General features: G+C 33.1%; 1 protein-coding gene and 1 long non-coding RNA gene across 4 annotated transcripts in view; one reads left to right on the top strand and one right to left on the bottom strand.

Moving 5' to 3' along the window:
* The window catches only part of LOC105486299 (TBC1 domain containing kinase), a 236,237-nt gene that overhangs the window by 111,588 nt on the left and 98,204 nt on the right, over positions 1 to 26,445 (bottom strand). For all 3 annotated transcript variants that reach the window (XM_011749118.2, XM_011749117.2, XM_011749119.2), the window contains 3 exons: positions 24,022 to 24,107; positions 7,445 to 7,481; positions 6,303 to 6,464 (listed from right to left, as the gene is read on the bottom strand). In XM_011749118.2, the coding sequence (XP_011747420.1) occupies positions 6,303 to 6,464; positions 7,445 to 7,481; positions 24,022 to 24,107 (285 nt within the window). The remainder of the gene's footprint in view (positions 1 to 6,302; positions 6,465 to 7,444; positions 7,482 to 24,021; positions 24,108 to 26,445) is intronic.
* Positions 19,189 to 25,651, top strand: LOC139362352 (uncharacterized). The gene is made up of 3 exons (XR_011621118.1): positions 19,189 to 19,288; positions 24,909 to 24,999; positions 25,619 to 25,651. It is a non-coding gene; the product is annotated as an uncharacterized lncRNA (long non-coding RNA).

Below are 26,445 nucleotides of genomic sequence, written 5' to 3'. Positions count from 1 at the left end.
CCATTCCATTGATCTATGTGTCTGTTTTTGTACCAGTATCATGCTGTTCTCTTTACCGTATCCTTGTAGTAGAGTTTGAAATTGGGTAGTGTGATGTCTCTAGCTTTGTCCTTTTTGCTTAGGATTGCTTTAGTGATTCGGGGTCTTTTTTGGTACCATATGCATTTTAGAATATTTTTTTCTAATTCTGTGATAAATGTTGTTGGTAGTTTGATAGGAATAGCACTGAATCTATAAATTGCTTTGGGCAATATGTCCATTTTAACAACATTGATTCTTCTGATCCATGAGTATGGAATATTTTTCCATTTGTTTGCATCATCTACGATTTCTTTTTTTTTTTTTTCTTTTCTGAGATGGAGTCTCACTCTGTCGCCCAGGCTGGAGTGCAGTGGCGCGATCTTGGCTCACTGAAACCTCCGCCTCCCAGGTTCAAGCTATTCTCTTGCCTCAGCCTCCTGAGTAGCTGGGATTACAGGCGCACGCCACCACGCCTAGCTAATTTTGTATTTTTAGTAGAGATGGGGTTTCACCATATTGATCAGGCTGGTCTCGAACTCCTGACCTTGTGATCTGCCCACCTCAGCCTCCCAAAGTGCTGGTATTACAGGCGTGAGCCACTGTGCCTGGCCATCTATGATTTCTTTAAGCAGTGTTTTGTAGTTGTCATTGTAGAGATCTTTCACCTCCTTTGGGCAGATGTACTCTTAGGTAATGAACTTTTTTTTATTGGCTATTGTAAGTGAGATTGCGTTCTTGATTGGGTTCTCACCTTGGACACAGTGTACAGAAGTGCTACTGATTTTTATATATTGATTTTTTAATCCTAAAACTTGGCTAAAGTTTTCATCAAATCTAGGAGCTCTTGAGCAGAGGCTATGGGGATTTCCAAGCACAAAACTATATCATTTGTGAAAAGAGACAGTTTGATTCCTCTTCTTCCTATTCAGATCCCTTTAATTTCTTTATCTTGCCTGATTGTTGTAGCTAAGACTTCCAGTACTATGTGGAATAGGAGTGGTGAGAGTGGCCATACTTGTCTTGTTTCAATTCTCAAGGGGAATATGCATTCAGTTATTGCCCATTCAGCCTCATTCTGGCTGTTGGTTTCTCACAGATGGTTCTTACTATTTCAAGGTATATTCTTTTGATGCCTTAAATATCTTTCTTAAATTTAATACATTTTGGTACTTACATTCTTATTGCAATATCTATCAGTAGTATATGTAGGGATATTTTAAACAGTTTCTGACTTTTAAAGGTTTTTGTGGTTAATTACTTTTAATCTACTTCAAAAGTGAAAAATGCTCTATATATTTTGTTTTGCAAACCTAAGGCACATATAAACATTCAATGGTAAAACAAATACAAACTTAATGCCATCATTGGTATCCTGAAACAAAATACTCTTAATAACACTGATCTAAACTATAAGATAACTTTTGGACTGCTCAAAAATTCAGAAAGCGAGAACCCTTTCACAAAACAGAAACCCTTATCAACCATAAAACAAGAAGCTCTGCTATAAAGAAAGGCCTTCCTATCAGATTCTTGACAATTTGGGACCAGGTTTAAGATGTATAAGTACTCAGATCTACTCTAAATTTTCAAGATAAGTAGAAATTCTGATCACCTCTGACATTATTTTTCATTACAGTTCTCAATATGTACGAAACATTTCTTTTAAACTTTATAAAGTATTTACATGTTGCAAAATTAGTTGTATGCTTCAAGAGCAACAATTAGGTCAGTGTTATATGAATTCTTCTAGCTTCCTAGAATCACGTTATAATTTCAGAGTCTTCATCAGCCATGCTACTGGCTGCTGTTTTCATGACCATTTATTAGCTTGGAGGTGATAAACTGTAATATCTGTTTTTAAATTTTCCTCTTTTCCATAAAATAATGCAGTATTTCCACCAGAAACAAGACTGACATAACTGGAGGTTTTAAAAATAATTTTTCATAAAGCTTTATTTCAGTGACTATACACCATACCAATATAAACAAATTAACACTTTCTTACTTATCCTTAACTAATTTTAAACACACAAGACTTTAATATGGTGTCTAGATTTTAATGTTTATATGTAATTTTTATGGATAGATGGGGGAGAGAAGGACTACTGCTAAAATCTCCAAATTTAATTTTCATTTTGATTGTCCTTTTGCAATTCCAAGGTATACTTAGAAATAGACACACAGTGAGCCGAAATCATGCCTGGGCAACAGAGTGAGACTCCATCTCAAAAAAAAAAAAAAAAAAAAAAAAAAAAAAAAAAAAAAGACATGCATGAAGATCATGTAGCTACAAGCAGAAGATGGGAATAATTGATTCTCAGTTTCAGGTCAAGTGGCATCAATATTACAGGCTTGACAGTACAAAACTTTCACTGAACAACTGTGTACTACAGTTGCTCTACTGTTTCACAAATCATTTCTCCATCCCATATCTGGCTATAAGACAGGGGGAAAAATGATGGATAACTATTAGGAGCACGTATGTTAAGAATCCTTTGCTTCACTCATGATAGATCACCCTGATGTAGAGAGATCAGAAAGCTCTGCATTAATATCAATTATAGTGTTCATATTTTGGTACCTGATGTTATTTTAAGTACTTTTTTCATTACTTCAAAAATATTGAAAAAATATCTCAACAAATATTATTTTAAAAAATCTTTAATGTGGCCTACAAGATCTTGCATGATCCTTCTTTGTCTATCTCTCCATTCACTTTTCTAGCCACTCCTCTCCACTTTCCTGTGTGCTCTAATGTCCTTCAGTTGTCTGAGGCCTTTGAGCATTTTATTCCCTCTGTCTACAATATTTTCCTCTTTCCACTCCCCACTCCTCAATATCACTTAAATAATTTCAGATATTATCTTAAGTATCATTTACTTAAGAAAAACTCCCTAACTCCCTGTTTTAAACTCCTATTGTTTTCTGCAGTGTTCATCACCATGATAACTATTTAAAAAAGGAGTCACAAATTAGCAGCCTACTGGCTATAATAAGCTTATATTTGATTAAGTCTTATAGTTTCAAAAATCTAAGCCACTGTTTATAATGGAAAGATTACACATAAATATTACAGTAACCCTATTTAATTTATATTTATCCCTAGATGAGAGTAAAAAACTATTGACTGAAAACTCAGATTGCTTCTCATTTATATACTTAAAAATCTCTAAAATACTTTAAAAACTTTGGATATAAATGTAGTGTAACAAAATTTACTTGGCAACACTTTTGCTTTATTAAGATAAGTACTGAATAATGGAAAAGTTATAGCAGTCAACTGTCCACTCATCTGATGGTGGTATCGAACCACAACACTGATATCTGCTTTCTTTGCTTTGGTTAAGCATTTCATGAAAATATATCTGCTGCTTAGATTAATATGAACATTTGTTTTTTAGCTAAAACTTCACAATTATACTATACCTCTGACTAAAATAAGCTTTACTTCAAGTAAACTCAAAGCCTTATTGTTTTAAGAGACCAAATAAATCCTCTCAAATTCTATGCTACATAAAATATGTGTGAAAATAAATTCAGAGGTCACCAGATTCTTGTCCTACTTCCCCAAATACACTCAGAACACATTCAATCTAAACATATGAAGAACTTTTAAGTACATAAAAAATTTTCTTATATAGTCCGCTCTCTGTATCTGTGGGTTCTGCATCCATGGATTTAACCAATTGCACATTGAATATATTTGGGGAATAAAAATGAATGTCTGTGTCTGTACTGAGCATGACTTTTTTTCTTGTCATTATTCCCTAAACAATATAGTATAACAACTATTTACATAGCATTTCTATTGTATTAGGCATTAAAAGTTATCATGAGATGATCTGAAGTATAAATGTGGATGTGCACAGGTTACATGCAAAGGGACTACAGCATTTGTGGATTACAGTATCTGTGGGGGGTCTTGAAACCAATCCCCCATTGATACTGGGGGATGACTGAACTTGTATTTCACTATGTATCTTGCTATAAAATGAAAATAGAATTATTCATATATACTTTTAACAGATAGAACGCTCATCAGTTAAAAATATCAAATTTGTGCCTACTGTGAACATTTGAACTTATTTATTTGAAGTTTATACTATTACTAATAAATAATATTTTGTTCAGGAATTAGGTGGCAATGTAAATGGGAAGGAAGAAGACATAGATAAGCTAGGCAGCTTTGAAAATATGTGGAAAATGTCATTCCTGTTCATCCAGTTAAGTGCTTTAATAGGACCTATCATTAACGCATTGAGATATTAGGAGCAGGGATGATGGGACTGAATTGAAGACTTAATAATAGAAGATGAAATATCTTGGGTCTTTGCATGTAGGATAACCTATTTATAAACAAAACAAATTAATTATTTCATGGAAAGATGAATTTTCAGTAAGAGAAATTAAGCAAAGAAACCCAATTGTACCAGCTGACACTACATCAACTAAATAGATTTTATTCCTATTTGAATAGCATGCTCTGAACAAAATGAGTGCTTAATAAGGTTTGACAGATGTTATGATATAGTGAATAGAAAGGATAAAATTACCAGAATTTCATTTTCTAAGGCCTAAAACAAGCAAGGTAACATCTCTTGAATGATCATTAGTAAGAATATTGTGTAAATCCTTTCAGTTTTGAATTAATAGAGAAACTTTATTCTAATCTTGTACCATCTGTAAAGTAAACCCAAAGCAGGCAATTTTAAAGATATACAGACATAATTTTTCCTATGGAATTAAGATAGAAATATGTCAGTTGACTGTAAAATACACAGTTGCATGTGTTTTTTTAATAGACAAGCAGAGTTGCCACTAATCTCCCTATAAAGTATAAAAACAGATGCTTCACCAATGTTTAACAGGAGCATTTATGCATCAAATTAGAAAGGCAATAAATTTGCTTAATTTGAAAATGTACAATCAGCATTCCATATATATATATATATATTTAGAACTGGCCAGAAAATGTATTTTAATCCTAATCAATCATCCTATGTTTACTTTGGCAAGCTGGAAATGACAAGGAATCATCTGCAAAAAATAAACAGTATTCCTAGTTTGCGAAACTAGCTTATTTATTACTGTTCAAAACAAAAAAAATGGATAACTTGATTTTCATAAAGAATCTCCCAGAAAAAATATGACCTAAACTATTTATTCATATAAGAAATAACTCACTTTAATTAAAATTTGATAAGTCAGAAAGCTGATAATAATAGCTTCAATTTTGAGGGAAGGGGGAAGAAAAAGTTTTAAATAAATCCAAAGCATTTTTCTTATTATTTTCCCACAAATAATAAAAAATTTAAAAAAAATATTTTTTTTTTTTGAAAGTAAAGTACCAAGTACAGATCAACCATTAAACATAAAAATGAGGTTCGGCAGTAGGTTTCTTATTTTTCTTCAGAGTAATTAATAAAGATATAATCTTAAGGGACCTTCCTTTTGTTTTTTACTTAGTTTTCAGGTAAATTTGATTCTGGGATAATTTTAAGTGAGTTTATTACCAGCAGTAACTTGGGCCTGCCTGAAAATATGGAGAACAGCAGAAGAGATGCAGTCAATAAAGTATGTGAATTTTTTCACCTAAAAAATTGAAGTTTCCGCAAAAATATAGATTTAGTTACATCCTAGGTGACGACATTAATTTCATCTTTTTAACCATAGCATCAAAGCTTATAGTTATCCATTATTTCTACATTTAAACATTCAACTCCTAGGTTTACAAGTTCCTTACTTGTGAATACTCTATATAGCTTAACATACTCTCCTGCATTGCATGGCATAGAATTTCCCTGGAGTTTGATTTGTCCTCCTAAGAGGGCGGTATTTCCTTTTGTCACACTGTCAAATTGTTAGCAAGCAGCACTAGGAGGGAACAAAGTTTCATGTGAATTATATCTTTGTATAAACATAGATTCTTAAACACCTTCCCAAGTGGCCTTTCTATACTCTCCATCACTGAAGATAAACAGCCCCTGTCCTAAGCAAAAGAGCAAATATGATATTGCCCCCACTTCCTGGCCGTTTACCCATTTAGTAGCATTACCAAGATGGATGTAAATCACAGTGAGCTGGTAAGACCCAGATTTGTATTTACAATGCTGGGTCAGCAGAAGAGGCAGTATATGAGAGAGAGAATCCAGAGAGGATGATGAGGCCCAAACAGAAGAGGTGCTGAAGGCCTGGATGGTTATTTTTGTGAATGGCTTAAGAATGTGTCATTATTTCATAGTCAAATTTCATTTAATGGTTCCATTTATTGAGATCTATACCTGGTAAATCGGAGAAGAGAAGAATGCACTCATTAAAGCCATTAGCCAAAAGCCGGTCCCGCAACTGCTGAAGAATTGCTACTCCAATACAGAATGGAAAAGAGGAATTCCCAAGTAGTAAGGTATCCCAGAGGTGGAAAATTTTGTGTAGTGGAAACACATCTGTAAAATGATAAAAATATAAATAAATTAAAAAACCAAAATAATAACAATTAAAACAATAACAACCTACTTTACTAGTTCTATAATTATTACTTTATGGTCAAAACTATTATTGAAGAGCTAATACTACCAAATTCTTTTAATGAAATGTTTATTTGGCTTTGAAAATTTATAGCCTCCTAAGGCATCTTAAAAAATTGATAATCAGACTGGCCTAACAGAAAATATTTTTAACCCTATTAACCATTCATAATATGTCTTCCCAGAACTTTCCAATTATATTATTCTCACAGATTTATTCATCTAGATGAACTTTAGTGTTGTTTTAGGTACAGTAAAATGACATATCTATTATATTATCTAAACAACTGTTTTAATAAATTCCCACCAAAAATCCTATGAGCAGCTTTCTATTTTTTGCAACTGCCTTTTTCTTATTAACAATACTATGTATATCTTCCAGGCCAGTGCATAAAGATCTACTTCAAATATTATTACAGTTACCATGTAAAGCATATTTTATTTGTAAGGATGTACACTTTATTAATATTTATATTAATATTTAATAGTAAATTAAAATATTACACATTCACACAATCTGCTTAATTTCTAGAGGAATCCTAGTTTAAAAAATAAAAGTTATTGAAGAATCTCTGAAAATTAAGCCTGATTTGGTTGTAATAGTTGCCCTTATAAGCTTTATGTAAATACTACAGTTGATAATTTCTTTTTCAAAGGGGGACAGAGTTTGTACAAATATCACGAAATGTACAATAGGTTTTTATTTTATAGAATTCTCACTTTGATATTCAGGGATCAGAACGATTGAAATTCTTTTCTACCCAACTCTATTATGTTAGAAATACATAAAAAGACTTACTACATCTGCTCAATGTTATTGCAAATATAAAATTTGGGGAGGCATTGGCCTGTCCTTGTGCTAATACAATATCAAAAAAACCAGGGGAAGTGATACTTACGAGTAAACATGGTGAGAAACCAAGGGATGGCATAGAGCTATGAGTGGAAAAAGGGGTACAGGGAATGGATAAAGAGGAAATAAAAGAGGTAATTAGAATGATTACCAATCAACTAAATGGTAATGTAAGTTCTATGTTTCGGTCTACTTTTATTGGTTAAAAAAAAGAGAATGTAGTGTTAAGTTTATCCTAAAGCTGCCTCCTTAAATGTTTTAAGTTCGGCCTAAAGGTTTCTCCATACAAAGTGAACGATAATCTAACTGGATGTGTAAACAAGACCGTAGCAAATGCTGAGCTGTCACCAATCTGGCTGTTTCTGTACCTCACTTTTGTTTCTGTAGGTCACTTTTCTTTTTCTGTCCATAAATCTTCCACCATGTGGCTATGCTGGAGTGTCTGAACCTCTTCTGGCTTGGGGGCTGCCAATTTATGAATTGGTCTTTCCTCAATTAAACTCTGTTAAATTCAATTTGTCAAAGGTTTTTCTTTTAACATAGGTAATTACAGTTATTACAAATACTCTATTATATAATGATACTATCCACATTACAAATGTAGATGACTCTTTTGCCAAAGATTATTCACAGAATGTCTTCATTTCACCAAAGGATAAACTCAAGACTGTGGCTAATCCAAACGCAATACTGGGATACTAATTTCAAGGGTATATTTTACTTTTCAGGTTTGTACAGAATATTTCTGAGATTTTAAAGATCCTTGTGTTAGTTAATTGACTGGATCAGGGGATACCTAGGTATCTGGTTAAATGTTATTTGTGTGTGTGTGTGAGAGATGGTGTTTCCAGATGAGATCAGCATTTGAATCAGTGGACTCAGTAAACTGTCCTCCCCAGTGTGAGCAGGTATCATCTAATCAACTGAGAGACTGAACAAAACAAAGGTAGAGGAAGGAGGACTGTGCCTCTTCTTTTCTACCTCACTGCTTGAACCGGAACATTTCATCTAATCTTCTCTTGCCTTTAGACTAGGATTTGTATCACCAGCCTCCTGGTTCTCAGGCCTTTGGAATCAGAATTACAAAGGCCTCTGGACTTTGAATTATACCACTGGCTTTCCTGGGTGTCCAGCTTGCAAACAGTATATTGTGAGATATCTCAGCCTCCATAAATGTGTGAGCCAATTACTCATAATAAATCTCCTTTATCTATACTTATATATCTCCTATTGGTTCTGTTTCTCTAGAGAACCCTAATACAGTCCTCGTTAAGTATTGAGGTACTCTTAACTGTATTTATTTTTTAATGTTCACAATGTCTCAATAAAAGGTGTTAAGAAGCATGTGCTTTTTGTTACCACTTTCTCAATTAACAGGATGCTTCATAACAGACTAAAAGTAATGAGCTAATATTACCATTATTAATAATAGTTTGACAAATTTATTTTCCTAAGTTTACTACCTAGAAATATATACATACACACACACATATATAGCTATATATATAGTATAAATGGTTCTATATAAATATATATAGACATACACATTTTCAAATTTTAGAAGGTTTTGGAAGTGACAAATCTTCCTTAATTTATAAAAGTAGAGTAAAAATCTCCTTTGTCAATAGCAAGTATCAAAAACCAACAATAATTTACAAAAAAAAACCTGAAAAAGCACTAATTTTATTTCACTTTGTGAGTTAATACAGGCTGCTATTGAAGACTTCTTTACTACCTACAGGGTTAGTTTAAATAAATATTATTTCAGCATCTAGCAATTATGAATTTATGAGTAAAGATGTATATTGTCTGTGCATTTCACTCAATTATTTATACTATCAAGATGCCAGTCAAGAACTTTATAAGTATATGGTTTATTAAAATCTAAGTACTACATGTGAAATAAAACCCACTCATCTCCACCATATCACCATTTTTTTATAGGTTGACATTTAGATACATTTTTCTAGGGACAACATAAATGGGAAAAGGAAAAAGTACAAAGGTATATGACTTCACTGTAATGAGTAAGGGTTGTAGAAAACAATAAAATATAAATTGATCATTTTAATTTAAATTAAAAAATAAAGTCAGCAAAATTAGTTTCATTGCTATTATTCAACATCTCTTTTAAAGACACAACATCAACATTACCTTCTCCCCTCTTGATGAAAGCTAACTGTCATTAAAAATCTTCTTCAAATTATTTCAGCAACTAGCTAACAGTGCCTTTCTCTCATACTAGTCTTTGTAATTAGCTTCATTAAGATCTATGGAAGAATTCTGCTTCTGACCAAGGTGGCATAACAGGAACCAGATTTACCTCCTGAACTGAAACACCTAAAAGTCAGACCAAATATATAAAACAACAATTTGTACATCTTACATATCAGGCAGAGAGAGTGGTACCTGAGAGAGGAGAAACAAATGAAATGAACCCTAAAATTGTCCAATTTACTGCATGCAAAGTTCCAGGCCACTGACAGGGAGGAAGAACCAGAAAGAGCTTGGTGGTTGTCCTGAGCTGAATATGCAGAGTAGGAAATCTGGAGAGACCAAGGTGGATATAATCTTCAGGAAAGTGTCCTGGAAGATGCTGCCAGAGAGACAGTTGCATAGAAAAAGCTCCAGAAGTCTGCTGAAGGTTCCCCTCAAATCTTTGCTAATTACTGGAGAGTGTGTATGTGTGTGTGTGTGTGTGTGTGTGTATATGTGTGTGTGTGTGTGTGTGTGTGTGTGTGTGTACACACAGAAAACATATATCTGAGTATCTGAGTGTGTACATATATATAACAAAGTGGGGCAGAAACCACTTCAAATGATCAGAGGGAAAAAATGCCAAGCTCATAAAATGCCAAGAATAGTTCATTTTCTCACTAACCAGAATGAAAAAAAAACCAAAAACAAACAAACAAAAAAACAAAAAACACCCACAACTGTTATAAACAAGGCATTAGGGAGAGTAGTCAGAAGAGTACTGCTTTAGTAATGGAGCAAAATTATGCTCCAAAACCAACCTTCTCTGGCCCCATTTAATCAACCTTAAAAGCAAGCCTTGGAAGGATCAAATTGTTTCAGTGTAACTTAACTGCACCCAACCACACTCATGGTCACCCCCAAACTGCCTCTTTTTTCTACCAACACCATTATTTTAGTCACTTAGGTAGAAAAATCTTAGGCATAAAAGTAAGTCTGATAGATAGTATTTTCACAAGGTCTCTTCAATCTTCTGCTTCTGTCCATTCATACTGAACTAATCTTGTTTTGGTTCTCATTCTTTCTTTCATGGACTACTGCAAATGTTTCATAATTGTTCAGTTTCTACCTGGTCCATTATTTCCTTTAGCCAAATTGATTTTTCTAAATACACAATTGTGATGACATCATTCCCCTGCTCTCCCACATCAATACGTTTCCACTTCATACCAAATTAAGTACAATTTTGTACTCCTGCATTTAAGGCCCCTGTGAATTAGTGAAAAAGCCAAGGACTTGGAGTCAGAAAACATACATCTGAGTTTTGACTCTGACGATTACTGGATACCATGCCTTGGTCAAGTCAGTTAACCTCTGTGAATCCCAGATCTTCATTTTTTGAAACAGGAAAACTAGTGTCTGTCTTAACTATGTCATAGAGATGGTGTGATGTTAGAAATAATATATGTGAAAATGCTTTGGAAACAGTAACAACCTGCAAATTTAAAGTAGTATTATCATTAATATCAGAATAAGAAATGGCATCAGACTAAATTGCTTTGCACCTTCCCACTTGCCTACACATGTTCTACTTCCCTCAAAGGCAGATTTACTATGATCTGAACACACTACTTTCCTAACGATGCATTTTGCATTTTCTTCTTTGAATGCTCTTTCTTGATCATTTCCATCAATCAAAGCTCTACAAGATTTTTCCAAGACTGCCTCAAATGCCATTTGTTCTGTGAAAACTTTTTGTATATTTTTTATGATACCTATCCCACTATGGTTTGTATCATATATAATATAGTTGTATTATATATAATTATAGTAATCATTTTTATATTATAATTACTTATCACAACATACTATACTATACTTAATTCTGGGTATATTCATTCACTCTTTCATTCATTCATGCTTGCTTTTGTTCATTTATTCAATATGAAATGCTTTGGGTTATATGCCATGTACCCCACTCCGGCAGAAGAGTCAGACATATGAACAGATACCTAAAATGCTTTACTATTAAGTGCAACAATACAAATTCTGGTATAAGGTAATGGCAGCAAAGTTACAGTAGCTTATGGCCTTTCCTATCATATTCTCTGCAGGAGAATGATAGGATTCTTGTGAGTAAATGTTATTTTACTCATTTATTCATTAATTCAATATTTTCTAAGTGCCGAATACATGCCAGATCTGTGTTAGGTGATAGAATATAGCAGTGAACAAAGCATAGTTCCAGGCTGTAGGGAGCTTACAATAAGAGCAGTAGATATTCATTAAATATTCTCTCAACCCACTCCAATCAAGTTCTTGCCTCCAACTCACCACTGAAACTGTTCTTACCTTGGTCATCAATAATTTCTATGTCATTAAATCTAATGGCCAATTCTCAATTGCAATCTTTCTTTACCAATCAGCAGGATTTGACATAGTTGACTATTCTCACTTATTCAGAACACTTTATTCCCTCCACTTGGCTTCCAAAACACCATACTCACCTAGTTTTGTTCTTATCTTTCTGACTGCTCCTTGTCCATCTCCTTTGTTAGTTCCTCTTCCTCTCTCTGACTCTCTACCTGGAGTCTCCCAGGTTCAGTTCTTAGATATCTTTTCTATTTTTGTCCAAATAATAACTGTATAGTTTGAGGGCCCTCATATTTACAGCTCCATCCCTAAACATCTACAAATTCTGAAACTGTGTATCCAAATGCCTGTTACCTCCACTTGCATGTCTAACAGATACACATATCCTAAAATTAGCTCCTGAGACTTCCTTCAAAATCTATACCTCCAAGTATAGTATTCCAAATCTCAGTTAGAAGCAACTCTACCCTTTCAATTGCTCAGGTACGTGACTCCTCTCTTCCTTACACACTGTGTATTTGTCACCAGTAGTCCTGCTGGCTCTACCTTCAAAATACATGCAGCATATGAAAACTTCCCACTACTTCCACTGCTAATATCTTGATTCAAGTCAACACTATCTCTTGCCTAGATTACTGGAATAGTCCATGACTAGTTTCGTAGATTCCATTCTTGTCCATCCTTGGATTTCTCTCAGCATAGCAGCCAGAATGACCTTGTTAAAATGTTTACATGAGACATCACTCCTCTGCTCAAAAGCATCAGTGGCTTTCCACCTCTAACAATAAAAGCCGAAGTCCTAACGATGATCAATAAAACTATGTAATATGGCCCTCTATTACCTATTTGGCCTTATCTTCTTGTTCATTGTGCTCTAGTCACAATAGTCTGCTGGCTGCTCCTTCACGTCTCTGCTACGCTTCCACATCAGGGCTGTAGCAACTGCTGCTGCTTCTGCTTGGATTGCTCTTTCCCTTACTTTCTTAAAGCATTTATTCATAAGTCAGCTTTTCTGTGAGGTTTTCTTGGCTACCTTATTTCAAAATTCATGGTCAGGCGAGGTGGCTCACTCCTACAATCCCAGCACTTTGGAAGGTCAAAGCGGGAGGACTGCTTGACCCAAGAATTCAAGACCAGCTTGGGTAACATAGGGAGACCTCATATCTACAAAAAATTTAAAAAGTAGATGGGTATGGTGGCACATGCCTATGGTCTCAGCTACTTGGGAGGCTGAGGAGGATTACTTGAGCCCAGGAGGTTGAGACTGCAATGAGCCATAACCATACCACCGCACTCCAGCATGGGTGACAGAGCAAGACCTTGTCTCAGAAATAAATAAATAACGAAAACTCAATCTCTCCTTTACCTGAGCACATAACATCCATACCTCTGCTTTAGCTTTTTTATTTTAATTAGAACTTACCACTACCTATCAATATAGTATATTTATCTTCATTATTGTCTATCTACTCTAGAATATGAGGGCAGAGATTTTTGTCTATCTCTTATTTTATTGCTGACATATTATCCATGGCATAGAAAAATGTCTGGCACATAATAGGCACACAAATATTTGTTGAAAGGATCATTCAAATATTTGTTGAAAGAATGAATGAAAAACACAATGAAGATAAATGAAAGTGATTAAGGATCCAAATAGTCATGAGATTATATACTTTCTTAAGAAGTTTCTCAACAAATATGAAATAATGAGAAAATGAGTTAGTCCTTCCTTGCTTAATATTGGGGAAAAATCCTTCATATTAAATAGCAGGATATATTTAAATAATTAAAATTGAGATTTTGTTATATACCTACACTTTGACAATAATTATAAAAAATTATTTAAAATAAGCAAAACAAAGCTTATTCTAATGATATTTGAAAAGTAATAATTAGTTCAAGTTGAACAAATATCTTTAATATAACATGTAACAGCTCCTAGGTGCTTACCAGAACCAGTTATCTCTTACCAATTAAGGATAATTAAGATTAATAAATAAGTAATGTACTCTGTGAGATGGCAATGCCTATTATTTTTTCTTTCTATATTTCTCCCTTTTAAAATCTTGATATTTTCATCTTAATTGATCAGGATATTGGCACAGCTTCATAATATAGCCTGATACAAAAAAGACATCAAGATACAATAATTTTGAATACCAGGCAGGTTTTAATTAAAAAGAAAAGCAATTTAATATTAGAGAGATTATTAGCTATTTCCTAATTTAATAGAAAGTAAAATCTAATGAAAAGAAATCAAACATACTGTAAGTATTTTCTCCAGATCATGAAATTACGTACAATTCATTTGGTGTAGTGCTATTCTACACAGTCAGCTAAGTAAATACTGCCCCCTAGCAATATCAAGCAAGAGTAGTGATATTTAGCATTTCATGAAATCCTTCCATGTGGTCTGGTAATGTCAAATTTAGAACCATCAACAGGAAAAACAAAGGCAGGGGGATAATTTTCTTGGTTTTGAAAAGCAGAAAATTACATTTTACTACTACAAAGGGGAGTCCCTTTCTATTGATTTTCTTAATCCACATCCTTTATAAGCATGCTATATTGTCTATCTTAAGTCAGAAGTATTTTCATATTTAAATTATTATACGCCTTCACTGTAATACATATTGACCATGAATTTAATGCTTTTGCAATGATTCTCTATATGTACATTAGGGAAACATACATATAGACATTCCAGAAAAGAATGTGTAAATATCTGCACTTTGTGACCTGATAAAGTTATCTCCTTGAACCTTTAGGATGATTGTGAAGACTAGTTAATGGATCTAGAACACCTGGCACAGGCATTTAGTAGACTTAAATATAGGAGTGACAATGATCACCCAGAATCTTCAGTAATGGAAAAGTATTTTAACAAGCCAAAGTTCTGAGGTAACCTCATTAAGTCACATAACAAAAGATACACTTTTTTTTTTTTTTTTTTTTTTTTTTACTAGGAAAGGTATGACCAGAAGGTAAAAAGAATAGACTCCTAGGCACTGTATAAAATATTTTACTTATCAGTAAGAATTATTTCATCATTATCAATTAATTATTCTCAACTATGCTTAAAAATACTAATAAGAAAACAGAAGAATGATGGAATAATCTACAAGGATAGTACAGTATTAAATAATCATTATTATGCCATTCTTCATTTTTCTTTTTGTGCTAGCCGTAGTATTGCACCATCTTTCAAGAATATATGAAAGATGTACAGAGACACCATCATAATAGATTTTTTGTTGTTTTTTTACGTTTTCATTGAACACAGCTAAAGACTGAGAATTTTTCATTTTCCACCTTTGTTATTAAGAAGAAAAGAGGAAAATGTTTCTTAACAGAGGACAATGTTTTACAATTACTGGACTCATCAGAAGATGAATACAAAAAGATAGCAACAGTTTAACTCAAGTTGAATGGCAAAATTAGTTATGTAAGTAATACCGCAAATTGTGAGTGCTCAGATGACAATCTCTTAGGTGAATTTCCTCAAACATAGCTATCAGAGTAAACAATAAATAAGTCTAGAATTCTCATTCAGTCAGTCATTCAAAGTTAAGGGTCTCACCACACGATATTGTGCAACAAGAAACCTGGGCCATTTTACTTTGCTAAAAGGATATATGAAAGTAATATTTGATTTTTTAATGATATTTGTGCACCAAAATTTTTTTGATACAGTTTAAGCAAATAAATGCTATAGGTGTATGTGTTTGCAATGTAATTATAAAGAAATAAATGATATAGAAATAAAAATTAAATTTATTCTAATTTGTGTTCATAAATCTAAAAATGAAAATGTTTTCAAATTATGGAATAAAAGACAGCTGTTCTTCAACAAAGTTATGAGCTCTGTCAATGTTTCATTTTGATGATTGTGTTTTAACCATGCAAGTGCAAGAAGAACCAGAAATCAGCTAGAACCTATGAGAGACAGACATATTTGAAATCTGGAATTAGTATTTACATGATGGATATCCTTCAGGCTCATGTATGACAGCTGAACAGTAAATTCAAAGGACACATACACATATATATTTTCACATATATACATATATACTTTCAAAATAAGGAATATATGACATAAAATTTTGGGTTTGTTGCATTTAAATTCTTATTAAATATTTTAATACAGTTTTTTTACTATGCTTTATTCCACTTCTGCAAATTATTCACAAAATGACTTAAATATAGAACAATAATGTAAAAGATCCCTTGGACTCAAAAAGTAAATGGTTAATTTTTTTCCCCTCTATACCAAAAATTATATTAGTTACATCTTTTATAGGTCATGAGTTCCCTAAATAAAAAAAGAAACAAATAAAAAATAACTAACTGTATAAACATACCTTTTATTATTTATTCTTAGTTGGCTTACAATATTGAACTAAAGAACTATACACCGAAAACTTACAAGAAAATTAGTTGGATAATTTAATGGTTCTGAGATCTACATTATCATTTTTGGGAAAGATTAGCTATAATTCCAGAATACATTTCAATTATTTCATTGATTACCACAAAAAACTTTTCAAAAATTTCAAACAATTCATTCTAATTTACTTTAAGTAAAAGAAAAACTATAAAACATGTTATGTAGCACTTTGTGGGAGATAGAGAAGTACCTTAAAAATCAAGCAATTAAAAAGATTAAAATTCAAAGTGGCAGAAAATCTTCATCAATTCAGACAACTATGCAAGTCTTTATTGTTATTAGTACCATACCTCCTCAGACAGATTATTCATTAACTGACGTAGCAAAATAATATATCCATTATAGCTTGTAATATAATGTTCTTTTAAATATGAATCATATTAATATAATCAAATAAATAATGCAACATGATCAAATTATAATAATATTAATTAAAGAACAATACCCCTTAACAGTTATAGTGTGCCTGGAACTGTGTTGAACAGTTTATATGCATTCTCTAATTTAATCACCATTATGAGGTAGAATTTATTATAGTGTACATCAATGGTAAGAGGATTGTAGGTAAAAAACCAAAACTAAAACTAAAAAAAGATTATGTGATTTGCATATGGAATAGCAAGAATTTAGAACCCTGGGCATTTGGCACAAGTGTCTGAGTACTTAACCTCTATACCAGCCTTCTTAAATCTTGGTCACAGGCCTCTGGCGGTCCTTGAGACCTTTCAGGGGTCCACCAATTCAAAGCTATTTTCATAATAATAGTAAGATGATTTGCTCTTTTTACTGGATTGATATTTGTGCTAGTGGTGCAAAGCCACTGGTAGATAAAACTGCTGGTATCTTACCACAATTTAAGGCACAGACACCAAAGTATAATAATGGTCATGTGAAGGAGTAAAAATTATTAAATTTATTAAACATCTCTTTTAAAATTTGTGAAATGAAATGGAAGTAAGTGTAAAGTACTTGTTCTATCTACTGAAGTACAAAGAGGTAAAGCACACTTGGGTAATCATCTGTGAGCTAACATTGATGGTTTTTGCGAGAAATACTATGTTTATTTGAAAGAATGACAATGATTTTTTTAAATGTACAAAGTGAAACAGTTACTTTAAGAAAAAATAAGAGCTTTTAGGCAAAGATTAAAATTTTGGAAATATATTATCTGCCACTGTGAAATCGGTAGGTTCCCAATACTTAATCACTTTTTGGAAGAGATCTATTGTGATATTAATAACTGTGATTTAAAAAATATTATATAATGAAATGCTTCATAATTGGAAGATCTGTGTAACTCAGTGAATCAATATTTTTCAAATTACCAATTCATGACACTACAAAATTATGTATGAGTAAAAGAGCCATTTAAATTGCAAGATAGAGTGATGGATTTTAGTATAACACAGTATGAGGAGTTCATCGACATGGCTTTAGAATGTACATAGTAACTAGCTTTAAGAAACAATGAGGTCAGGAGCGGTGGTTCATGCTTGTAATCCCAGCACTTTGGGAGACCAAGCAGGTGGATCACTTGAGGTCAGGAGTTCAAGACCAGCCTGGCCAACATGGTGAAACCCTATCTCTACTAAAAATACAAAAAAAAAAAAAAAAAAAAAAAAAAAAAAAATTAGCCAGGCATGGTGGCAACCACCCATAATCCCAGTTACTCGGGAGGCGGAGGCAGGAGAATCACTTGAACCCAGGAGGCAGAGGTTGCAGTGAGCCGAGATCAATGCACTTCCAGCCTGGGTGATGGAGTGAGACTTCATGTCCTTTGTAGGGACATGGATGCAGCTGGAAACCATCATTCTCTGCAAACTATTGCAAGAACAGAAAACCAAACACCACATGTTCTCACTCGTAGGTGGGAATTGAACAATGAGGACACTTGGACACAGGAAGGGGAACAACACACACCGGGGCCTGTTGTGGGGTAGGGGGAGGGGGAGGGATAGTGTTAGGAGATATACCTAATATAAATGATGAGTTAATGGGTACAGCACACCAACATGGAACACGTATACTTATGTAACAAACCTGCACGTTGTGTATATGTACCCTAGAACTTAAACTATATTAAAAAAAAAAAAAAAAAAAGACACCACTGCTCTGAGACATTTAAGAAACTACCACTATCTGAGAAACTATTTACCTGTCTGTGTGAGGTCACATTTTCTTCATATACTTAAACAAGTAAAAAGATTATAAAAATGTAAAAGATTATAAAAAGGTAAAACAATACCACTATTGCATTTTTGGGGAAAAATGTAACTATTTCTAAGAAAAATACGTTATTTTGGTTAACATGCAATGAGTTTGTTACTGTTATTTTTAAATGAGTTAATACATAAATATATTTTAAATCTCTACAAATATAGATAGCTATAACTCATATAAACAAAAACTCTTTGAGGTCCTCAGTAATTTTTCAGAATATAAAGGGGTTCTGAGAGCAAAATGTTTTAGAACTGCTGCATTTTGCCATACTTCCTTTCACCTGTTTCTGGATAGCATAAGGAATCATTAGATTAGAAACAGATGTGGGGGGTAATGGAAATGAAGATTTACTGAATTGGAAAACTTGCTAGATATTTAACTTGTGTATATAGTTTTTTGGCTAGAAAGTACCAAAATGTCATTTTATCATCCCTGATACTATTAATAGCCACTTTGATTTCTAAGATCTGGGCACTTTCTGAAAGGTAATCAAGCTTCACTACGAGAAAGAGACTTTAATAAGCCGTTTGTATTCAAAGGCCTTAATGGATCCAATGCCAGTAGAATGGAGTTTGTACTAATGCTGGGGAAACCATAGCAGCTATCAGACAAGAGGACACATCACAGGACTCTTCAGAGAGACGACAACAGGTTAGTAGGACTCTTATTATAAGATATTCTAAATAAGGTGGATATTCCTGGTTTTTCCTGTAATTACATCTTTATAAAATCTGAAAAGCTCATTGTTAGTATTCTCTTTAGACTAAAATCTAAAATTTATTTATGTAACAACATAATGAAGGTAAGGAACAAATGAAGGAACAAATACGTAATTGTTTCTGAGCGGTTTAAACTCTGCTGAATATAAATTTTGAAAAGATTGTGATAAGCTTTTAAGTAGTATAAGCATCCTTTCAGATTGCAGTTAAATGACAATGGCTTTAGGAGCATATCATGGAATTTGTTAGCTTTATCTTTAGCTGTGACAGTAGGTTGAAAAGGCACATATAGTACTGATAGACTCCTTATCATTTCTTTTAATGGTTACCTGACAACTCTTCATAATTTGCAAGCTGAATACTATTCACAGAATTTCAGGAAAACGGTTCCCTTAAGAATGAATCATACTTTCCTGTTCTCATTTTAAACGAGGCCTACTATACTTTTAAAAGCAGAAACACATATCAAGACAAAAATGATAAATATCAGCCTGTCCCCAATTTTATAAAATACACATTATTCACTCTATTTATATGAAAATCACATAACTATCATGAAATGTATAATCTAAGCATCACATCAGTGTACAATATTTCTAACTACTCAGGCTTTAGCAGTGCTCAGTATTCAGAGTTCTGTGACCCAGAGCAAAACGAAAAAAGCCAGAAATCACAATCTCTACTGCAATGGAAGCCGATGAAAGATTAATGAGGGCTTACTTTGACAGGTTTAGTTCTTGAGTAGCAAACGTGGTTTGGTAAATGATTATCAAAGCACCCACTTTTCTCCTTGACAAATCTAGCCTGTACTGTTGTTAGAGGCATAGAAAGTTGCCTCAATAATTACTTTAAAGGTAGAATATTAAAGACAATCATTCAGAATTTTAAAAAAATGCTATATACACAACTAATAAAATAGAACTAAAATGTTATTAATAGAGTTAGAAAAATGTTTTAAAAAGTCCTCCATTTCATCATGCCCCTCCGACAAGTACTCACTGTCAATAATGTCTACATTAAAACATTAAATCTGTTCACAAAATTGAATTTAAAAAAGGCCTCATCATTTTTATATTATCCACAGATTTGAAAAACAGCTCAATTAAAAAATACACACAAAGAAAAAGATTTGAAAAAACAGTCTTCCTATTAACATTTTAGCTTTCTTTGTGAAAAAACTTTGCCCACTCTCTGTGACAAGAAAAGAGTTGTAGATGGGACTCTTCTTCAGGTTAAGATATATTGTTTCCCCTCATTTCTTTCTGTTTACTCTAAAATTCCTAACAAGTGACAGAATCATTTGCTAGAGGACATTCAGAAATAATGTGAATTAATTACTCAGAAATGAGTGTAGAGGCATTTTTTTGTAATGATGATGAGAGGACTGCTACTGGCAATGAGTGGTTGGGAGTCAGGGATGCTCAGCATTTGCCATGTGCTGGATATTCCTATCCCACAAAGAATTACTTCTCACCCCATATGACTTACAATTGTCTCTGAAGACTAATCACACTACTATTGATAGTAGCGGGGGCAGAAAAATCCCTAGGCAGATAGGGCAAGTCCCCAGTGTAATCTAATTTAAACCAAAGACAGTTTAACGTATGAAAACCAAGATACAGATCTCATATAAATCTACAGCGTGGATTGAGAACCTCTCCTTCTGTTTGGCACACTTTCCTCTGATTGATCCCTACCATTCACCTATTTTACATACACCTCCCCTTCCGTAATTAGTTTTTTAAACTGTTGTGGCCATCTTTGAGTGGTGCCTTTTTTGTTGTTGTTGTTAGTTTTTTTTGCATACTCACAAACCAATTAGCATATCACTCCCATTCTGAGCACATAAAAGCCCCAGGCTCAGCCACACTCTGGGCTACCCACTTTTAGGTGGTGGGAAGACTACCCAACTTCAGGTAAGGGGGCTGTCTAACTCAGGCTTCCTTCTTTGCTGAGAGCTGTTTTGTCACTCAGTAAAACTCTTTGCCTCACTCACCTGCTGGTTGTCACTCACCCTTATTCTTGGACATGGGAAAAGAACTCAGGATCTGCCAAACAGCGAGTGCAAACAAAGCTATAACCCTGTAGCACTACCCTCCTGCTTGCCGAGCAATGGGAGAAGGGACCTCTGGGCACCATACACCTCCATTCGTTGGGCTCATGGTTTCTCTCTTGTAATGTAATCCACTATATATGCAGGTATCATCTGGGTCCTTGATGTTGTCTCCAAAGGATTTGAGAGCAAGAGAAACCAACACAAATATGCTAATGTTCATGCTGCTTGCTGTACTGTTAGTGATAAAGTCCTTGGTCTCTGGCCCAGGAATCTGGCATTTTCTACCAGTATCCAGAAAACAGTAACAGGCTAACTTATAAGTTTTCAAGGAGGGTACAATCAAATCTCAGATTTGAAAGGTTCCCTGACTTAATGCCTAAATAAAATGAGCATTCCCTCTAAATAATGCTAAAACATTAGAACATATTTTAACTGATTCCCACCTACTTTTACCTTTCATGTTATTATTTAGAATTTTATTTTCACCTTATTATTAGCCCTTCCTAAAGTGGATTTATACATATTTAGGTCACTTTTTATACGATTTATAAACTTGTAGTATTTGATGACTGATAATATTTAAAGAGGGTGGAACAGTGTTTGGTACACAGTAAACATTTAATATGTATTCACATTAATTATGTTTTAACAATATTTTTAGCTCAACACTGTTTCTTACATCATACTCATTTGGAACTCAATTTTCTGATTAAAGTTATTTATTCTTGTGTGTTTCCTTTCTTAATATTATATCTGTTCATGAATATGTCTAAGGATTTGTATCAGATTGTTTTTATAATTCTACACATTATATTTTAAAGAGATGAAGTGTTGCTATGTTGTTTTGGTCTCAAACTCATAGCCTCAAGTGATCCTCCTGCCTCAGCCTTTCAAGCACAAGCCACCACACTTGGTTTCCACACATACTTATCTACATAACTGTTTTCTGTTTCTGTTCAGTGCTGAGTACAATTTAATTTGGTGACTTCACAAACATTTTTAGAAAATAATTATCTTTTTTTAGTCTATATTTTAAATACTTAATATTCTTTTTTACTCAAAAATCTAACACCATTACCATCTTGGCAGTCAGCTCCTTGACAGCTTCTTCAACTCTAGCCGTAAGATTGGATCTAGTATTGTATTATACCTCACATTTACAATGATATTATACTCCAATCGCCTTTTATTTTTATTCTTTAATTTTAAAAATCAGTTTTTATTGATTTTTAAAATCCCTTATATAAGTATTTTTCAAATTTAGGTTTATAAAATCAACTTATTAAATGTACACTTTTCAAAAATAACACAATGCATCACATGTAGGAAGCATAAAACATTGTTTTGTAAAACTTATTTTAGTTGTATACACACATACACATCACCACTCAAATTTTGTGTGCCCCGGGTCTAAATATAAAATGTATTTCTTCCCATGCATTGTGAAAATAAACAGTTTTTAAGAAACTGCTTTACAGTAGTCTATTAAACACGATCACATAATATAGTTTTAGAAAGTTTTTCACATTACAAAAATAATACCTTAAAAGAAAACAATTAAAAATTGCACTTAAGCCCCCTCGGTACCCCTAACTCCTGCAACCTGATATAATCATAATTAATATTCTAGAGTATAGCCTTTCAACTTCTCCTATGTATATACACACATACACTAAATTATACTTTATGAAAATGAGATAATACCATATTATTTTATAAATTGCATTTCCTACTTTTAACAATACGTAATGTGAACATTTTGCTTTTTTATCAATAATTTTTAATAAAGCATCTTCCTAAAAAATTATAATTGCTTGAGGGCAGGTGCCTTCAATTTAACTTTTCAATAAGTAATACATTCATAGTGTTAAAAATTTTTTTAATGTCAAATGTAACAAGTAAACAATTTCTTTTGCACTCATGCTACTTAACTGCAACCCCATCACCAAGCAGCTAACTTTTGTTATTAATTTAGTTTCCTCTCCACCGTCATTTATTATTTTTAATTGACAGATAATTGTATTCATTTATTGGATACAATGTGATGTTTTGATATATGTTTATTCAACAGTCTTTAAAAAGGGCTTCATTCTATGTGACAAACAACAAATAAAAAACAGGCTAAGTCATGCTACAGCTAAACTTTGATTTTCAACTCTGACTTTTAGCTTGATGTGGACTACTGAGAAAAGAAAAACCAAAATCTATCTAAGCTCCCAAAGTAGTATCAAGTAAAACACAGAAGAAGTTACTTTCACTCAAGCATACACTTCCTATATCCTCAAAATCAGGCCTGAATATAAAAAATCCAAGTGAAAAGCCTTCACAGCACAGTTTAATACAACACTATCACTAACGAGTTTCTCAAAACAATTTGATACCATCAACTATGGTAAGAAAAATGACTCATTTTCATTACTTAAGGTGGGAGTATGGAAAGTAGCCACAGACTTTCTAACATAAGGCTATAATTACTAGCAGTAACTTATTCAGATACGCACTTCTACGACAACGAAAATTTAAAAAATACACTCTTTTGTGATGATAATTTTTTTTTTTTTTTTTTTTTTTTTTTTACAACATGTTCTATTAATGCACCAAGTACTTACATCTGGAATGAAGCCAATCTCATTGAGATGATTACTCAGCTCTGGATCATGAAATGCAATCATCTGAGAGAAGACAGTCAGATACTCTGAAACAACAAAGTTTGAGACAATCATCATTTTTACACAGTACTCCAAGAACATTATATTCAAATATAGTTTTATTTATACATTGAATGAGATTTAATTTCTTCATGAGAATACTTTAGGTGACAATTTTGTTTTGCTACTACTTTAATTACTTACTGCTAATTATTAAACAAGCACACCAACAAACTGTCATAACCTATTTTCTGCCTTCAGAGTTACCAGTTCATTTCCTGAGTCACAAATTGTATACATGATAAATAATGTTTTCCTACTAAACTCTACAAGTACATTTTCTCTGGTAATATCAAATCTTCTTTGTATTTGTTGAATGTTCAGAAAGTGTAGCAGATCCTTAAATGAAGGAGAACACTTATAAGCAGTCACAAATGGAATAATTATGCTCAAATTTGTTTATAGATACAGATAAAATATATGCCTCTATACAGGCATCTGTTCCAGTTCTAATTTATTTCCATTTAAGACTTAGCAATTTGGCATATTTAGAAATAAGAATACCATGTTTAATCAGAAAGTAGGGATCCAGTAGGCAATTAAAAATATCTTTTGTTGATTCTAATTCTATTAGAATTCATAGAGTTCAGTTGAAATATGAGGAATACGCTTTTTTTTCATTTTTCCAAAGTTACTATTCGTGCCAGTTTACTCACTATGCACTAATCTAAACAAGATAGTGCTAACAATATACTCAAGGGCAAGTAACTATTATATTTTTACTAATGAAAAAACCAAGATTAATACATATTTCAATGAGCTCAACTTTTTTTTTTTTTTAAATATAGACTGGGTTTCGCTATGTTGTCTTGGCCGGTCTCAAACTCCTGGGCTCAAGCAATCCTCCTGTATTGGCCAACCAAAGCACTGAGATTACAGGTGACAACCTCATTTTTTTTGAAATTGAAATGACAATAACATCATAAAACTTTTCTCTTAATAATCACAACTTTATCCTACAGTAAAGTAACATCTATTTTTAAAACCAATTATTTGGTGAAAATAATCTTCAAAAAATAATGTCTGCCTTCCTTTTTTTAAGTTCTTAAAGTTTTTACCTTTTAATATTTCAAGAAATAGTACTAAATTATTGATAGTCCATCAGTACAAGTAGTCTTCTCTTGTTTTTCTCAAATAATACTTCGCTTCTAACGATCACATGAATTTTATGGATAATATCGTTTGGCTGTGTCCCCACCCAAATCTCAACTTGAATTGTATCTCCCACAATTCCCACATGTTGTAGGAGGGACCCGGCGGGTGGTCATTGAATCATGGGGGCTGGTCTTGCCCATGCTATTCTCATAATAGTGAGTAAGTCTCACGAGATCTGATGGGTTCTTCAGGGGTTTCTGTTCTTGCTTCTTCCTCATTTTCTCCTGTCACTGCCACGTAAGAAGTGCCTTTCGCCTCCTGCCATAATTCTGGGGCTTCCCTATCCATGTGGAAATATAAGTCCAATTAAGCCTCTCTCTCTCTTTTTTTTTTTTTTTTCCAGTATCGGGTATGTCTTTATCAGCAGCGTGAAAATGGATAAATACAATAGATATTTCCCTATAAGCAAACATCTTACATGTCATATATCCTACACAGAAGAGCTTCAGGGCAAAAAAAAAAAAAAAATGAGGTGCTGTATTCCATGACAAAGCTGAATTCCTCATTTAATGTGAACTTTTACCCATGCTGGATTTAAAAAAAAAAAGATACTCAAGTAATACTTTTTCTTGACTTGATGTTAATTCTACTGCAACAGAATGCATTCTATCTGTCCATTGTCTCACTTTTTCTTCTCTGCACAAAAAAGGTACAATTTACATCAGTTTCAAGAGTTATAGATCAAAGTGAAGACCCAAAATATATCTGAAGGGCCCAGGGAACTTCTGGGTTTAACTTTTCTTTAACTTTTTAATTTCTCCTTCCAATTAGTGGTGTGTTTATAGTTCCAGTTTACTCAGAAGCCAGAGATATGTGACATCAACAATCATAAGCGTTCAACTGTATACCAGTGAAAGCATATAGTTATTAACTTCTAAAAAGCATGCTTCATTTTAAACCAGAAATTCACACCTCAGGCAATTTTCCACAGCTATGCTCCATTTTATTAAATATCATTCTTATTTGAGCCTGATAAAAAGAATTACTATGTAAAATTACATGTCTAATTAAGGAGCTACTGAAGAAATCGAATCCACCATTAAAACACTGTCTTACCACCACACCTGGCTAATTTTGTATTTTTAGTAGAGACGGGGTTTCACCCTGTTGGCCAGGTTGGTCTTGAACTCCTGACCTCAGGTGATCCACCCGGCTTGGCCTCCCAAAGTG

This window comes from Macaca nemestrina, chromosome 3, assembly GCF_043159975.1.
Source record: "Macaca nemestrina isolate mMacNem1 chromosome 3, mMacNem.hap1, whole genome shotgun sequence".
In the NCBI taxonomy this organism is placed as follows: Eukaryota; Metazoa; Chordata; class Mammalia; order Primates; family Cercopithecidae; genus Macaca; species Macaca nemestrina.
This window is presented reverse-complemented; position numbering and strand designations above follow the sequence as displayed.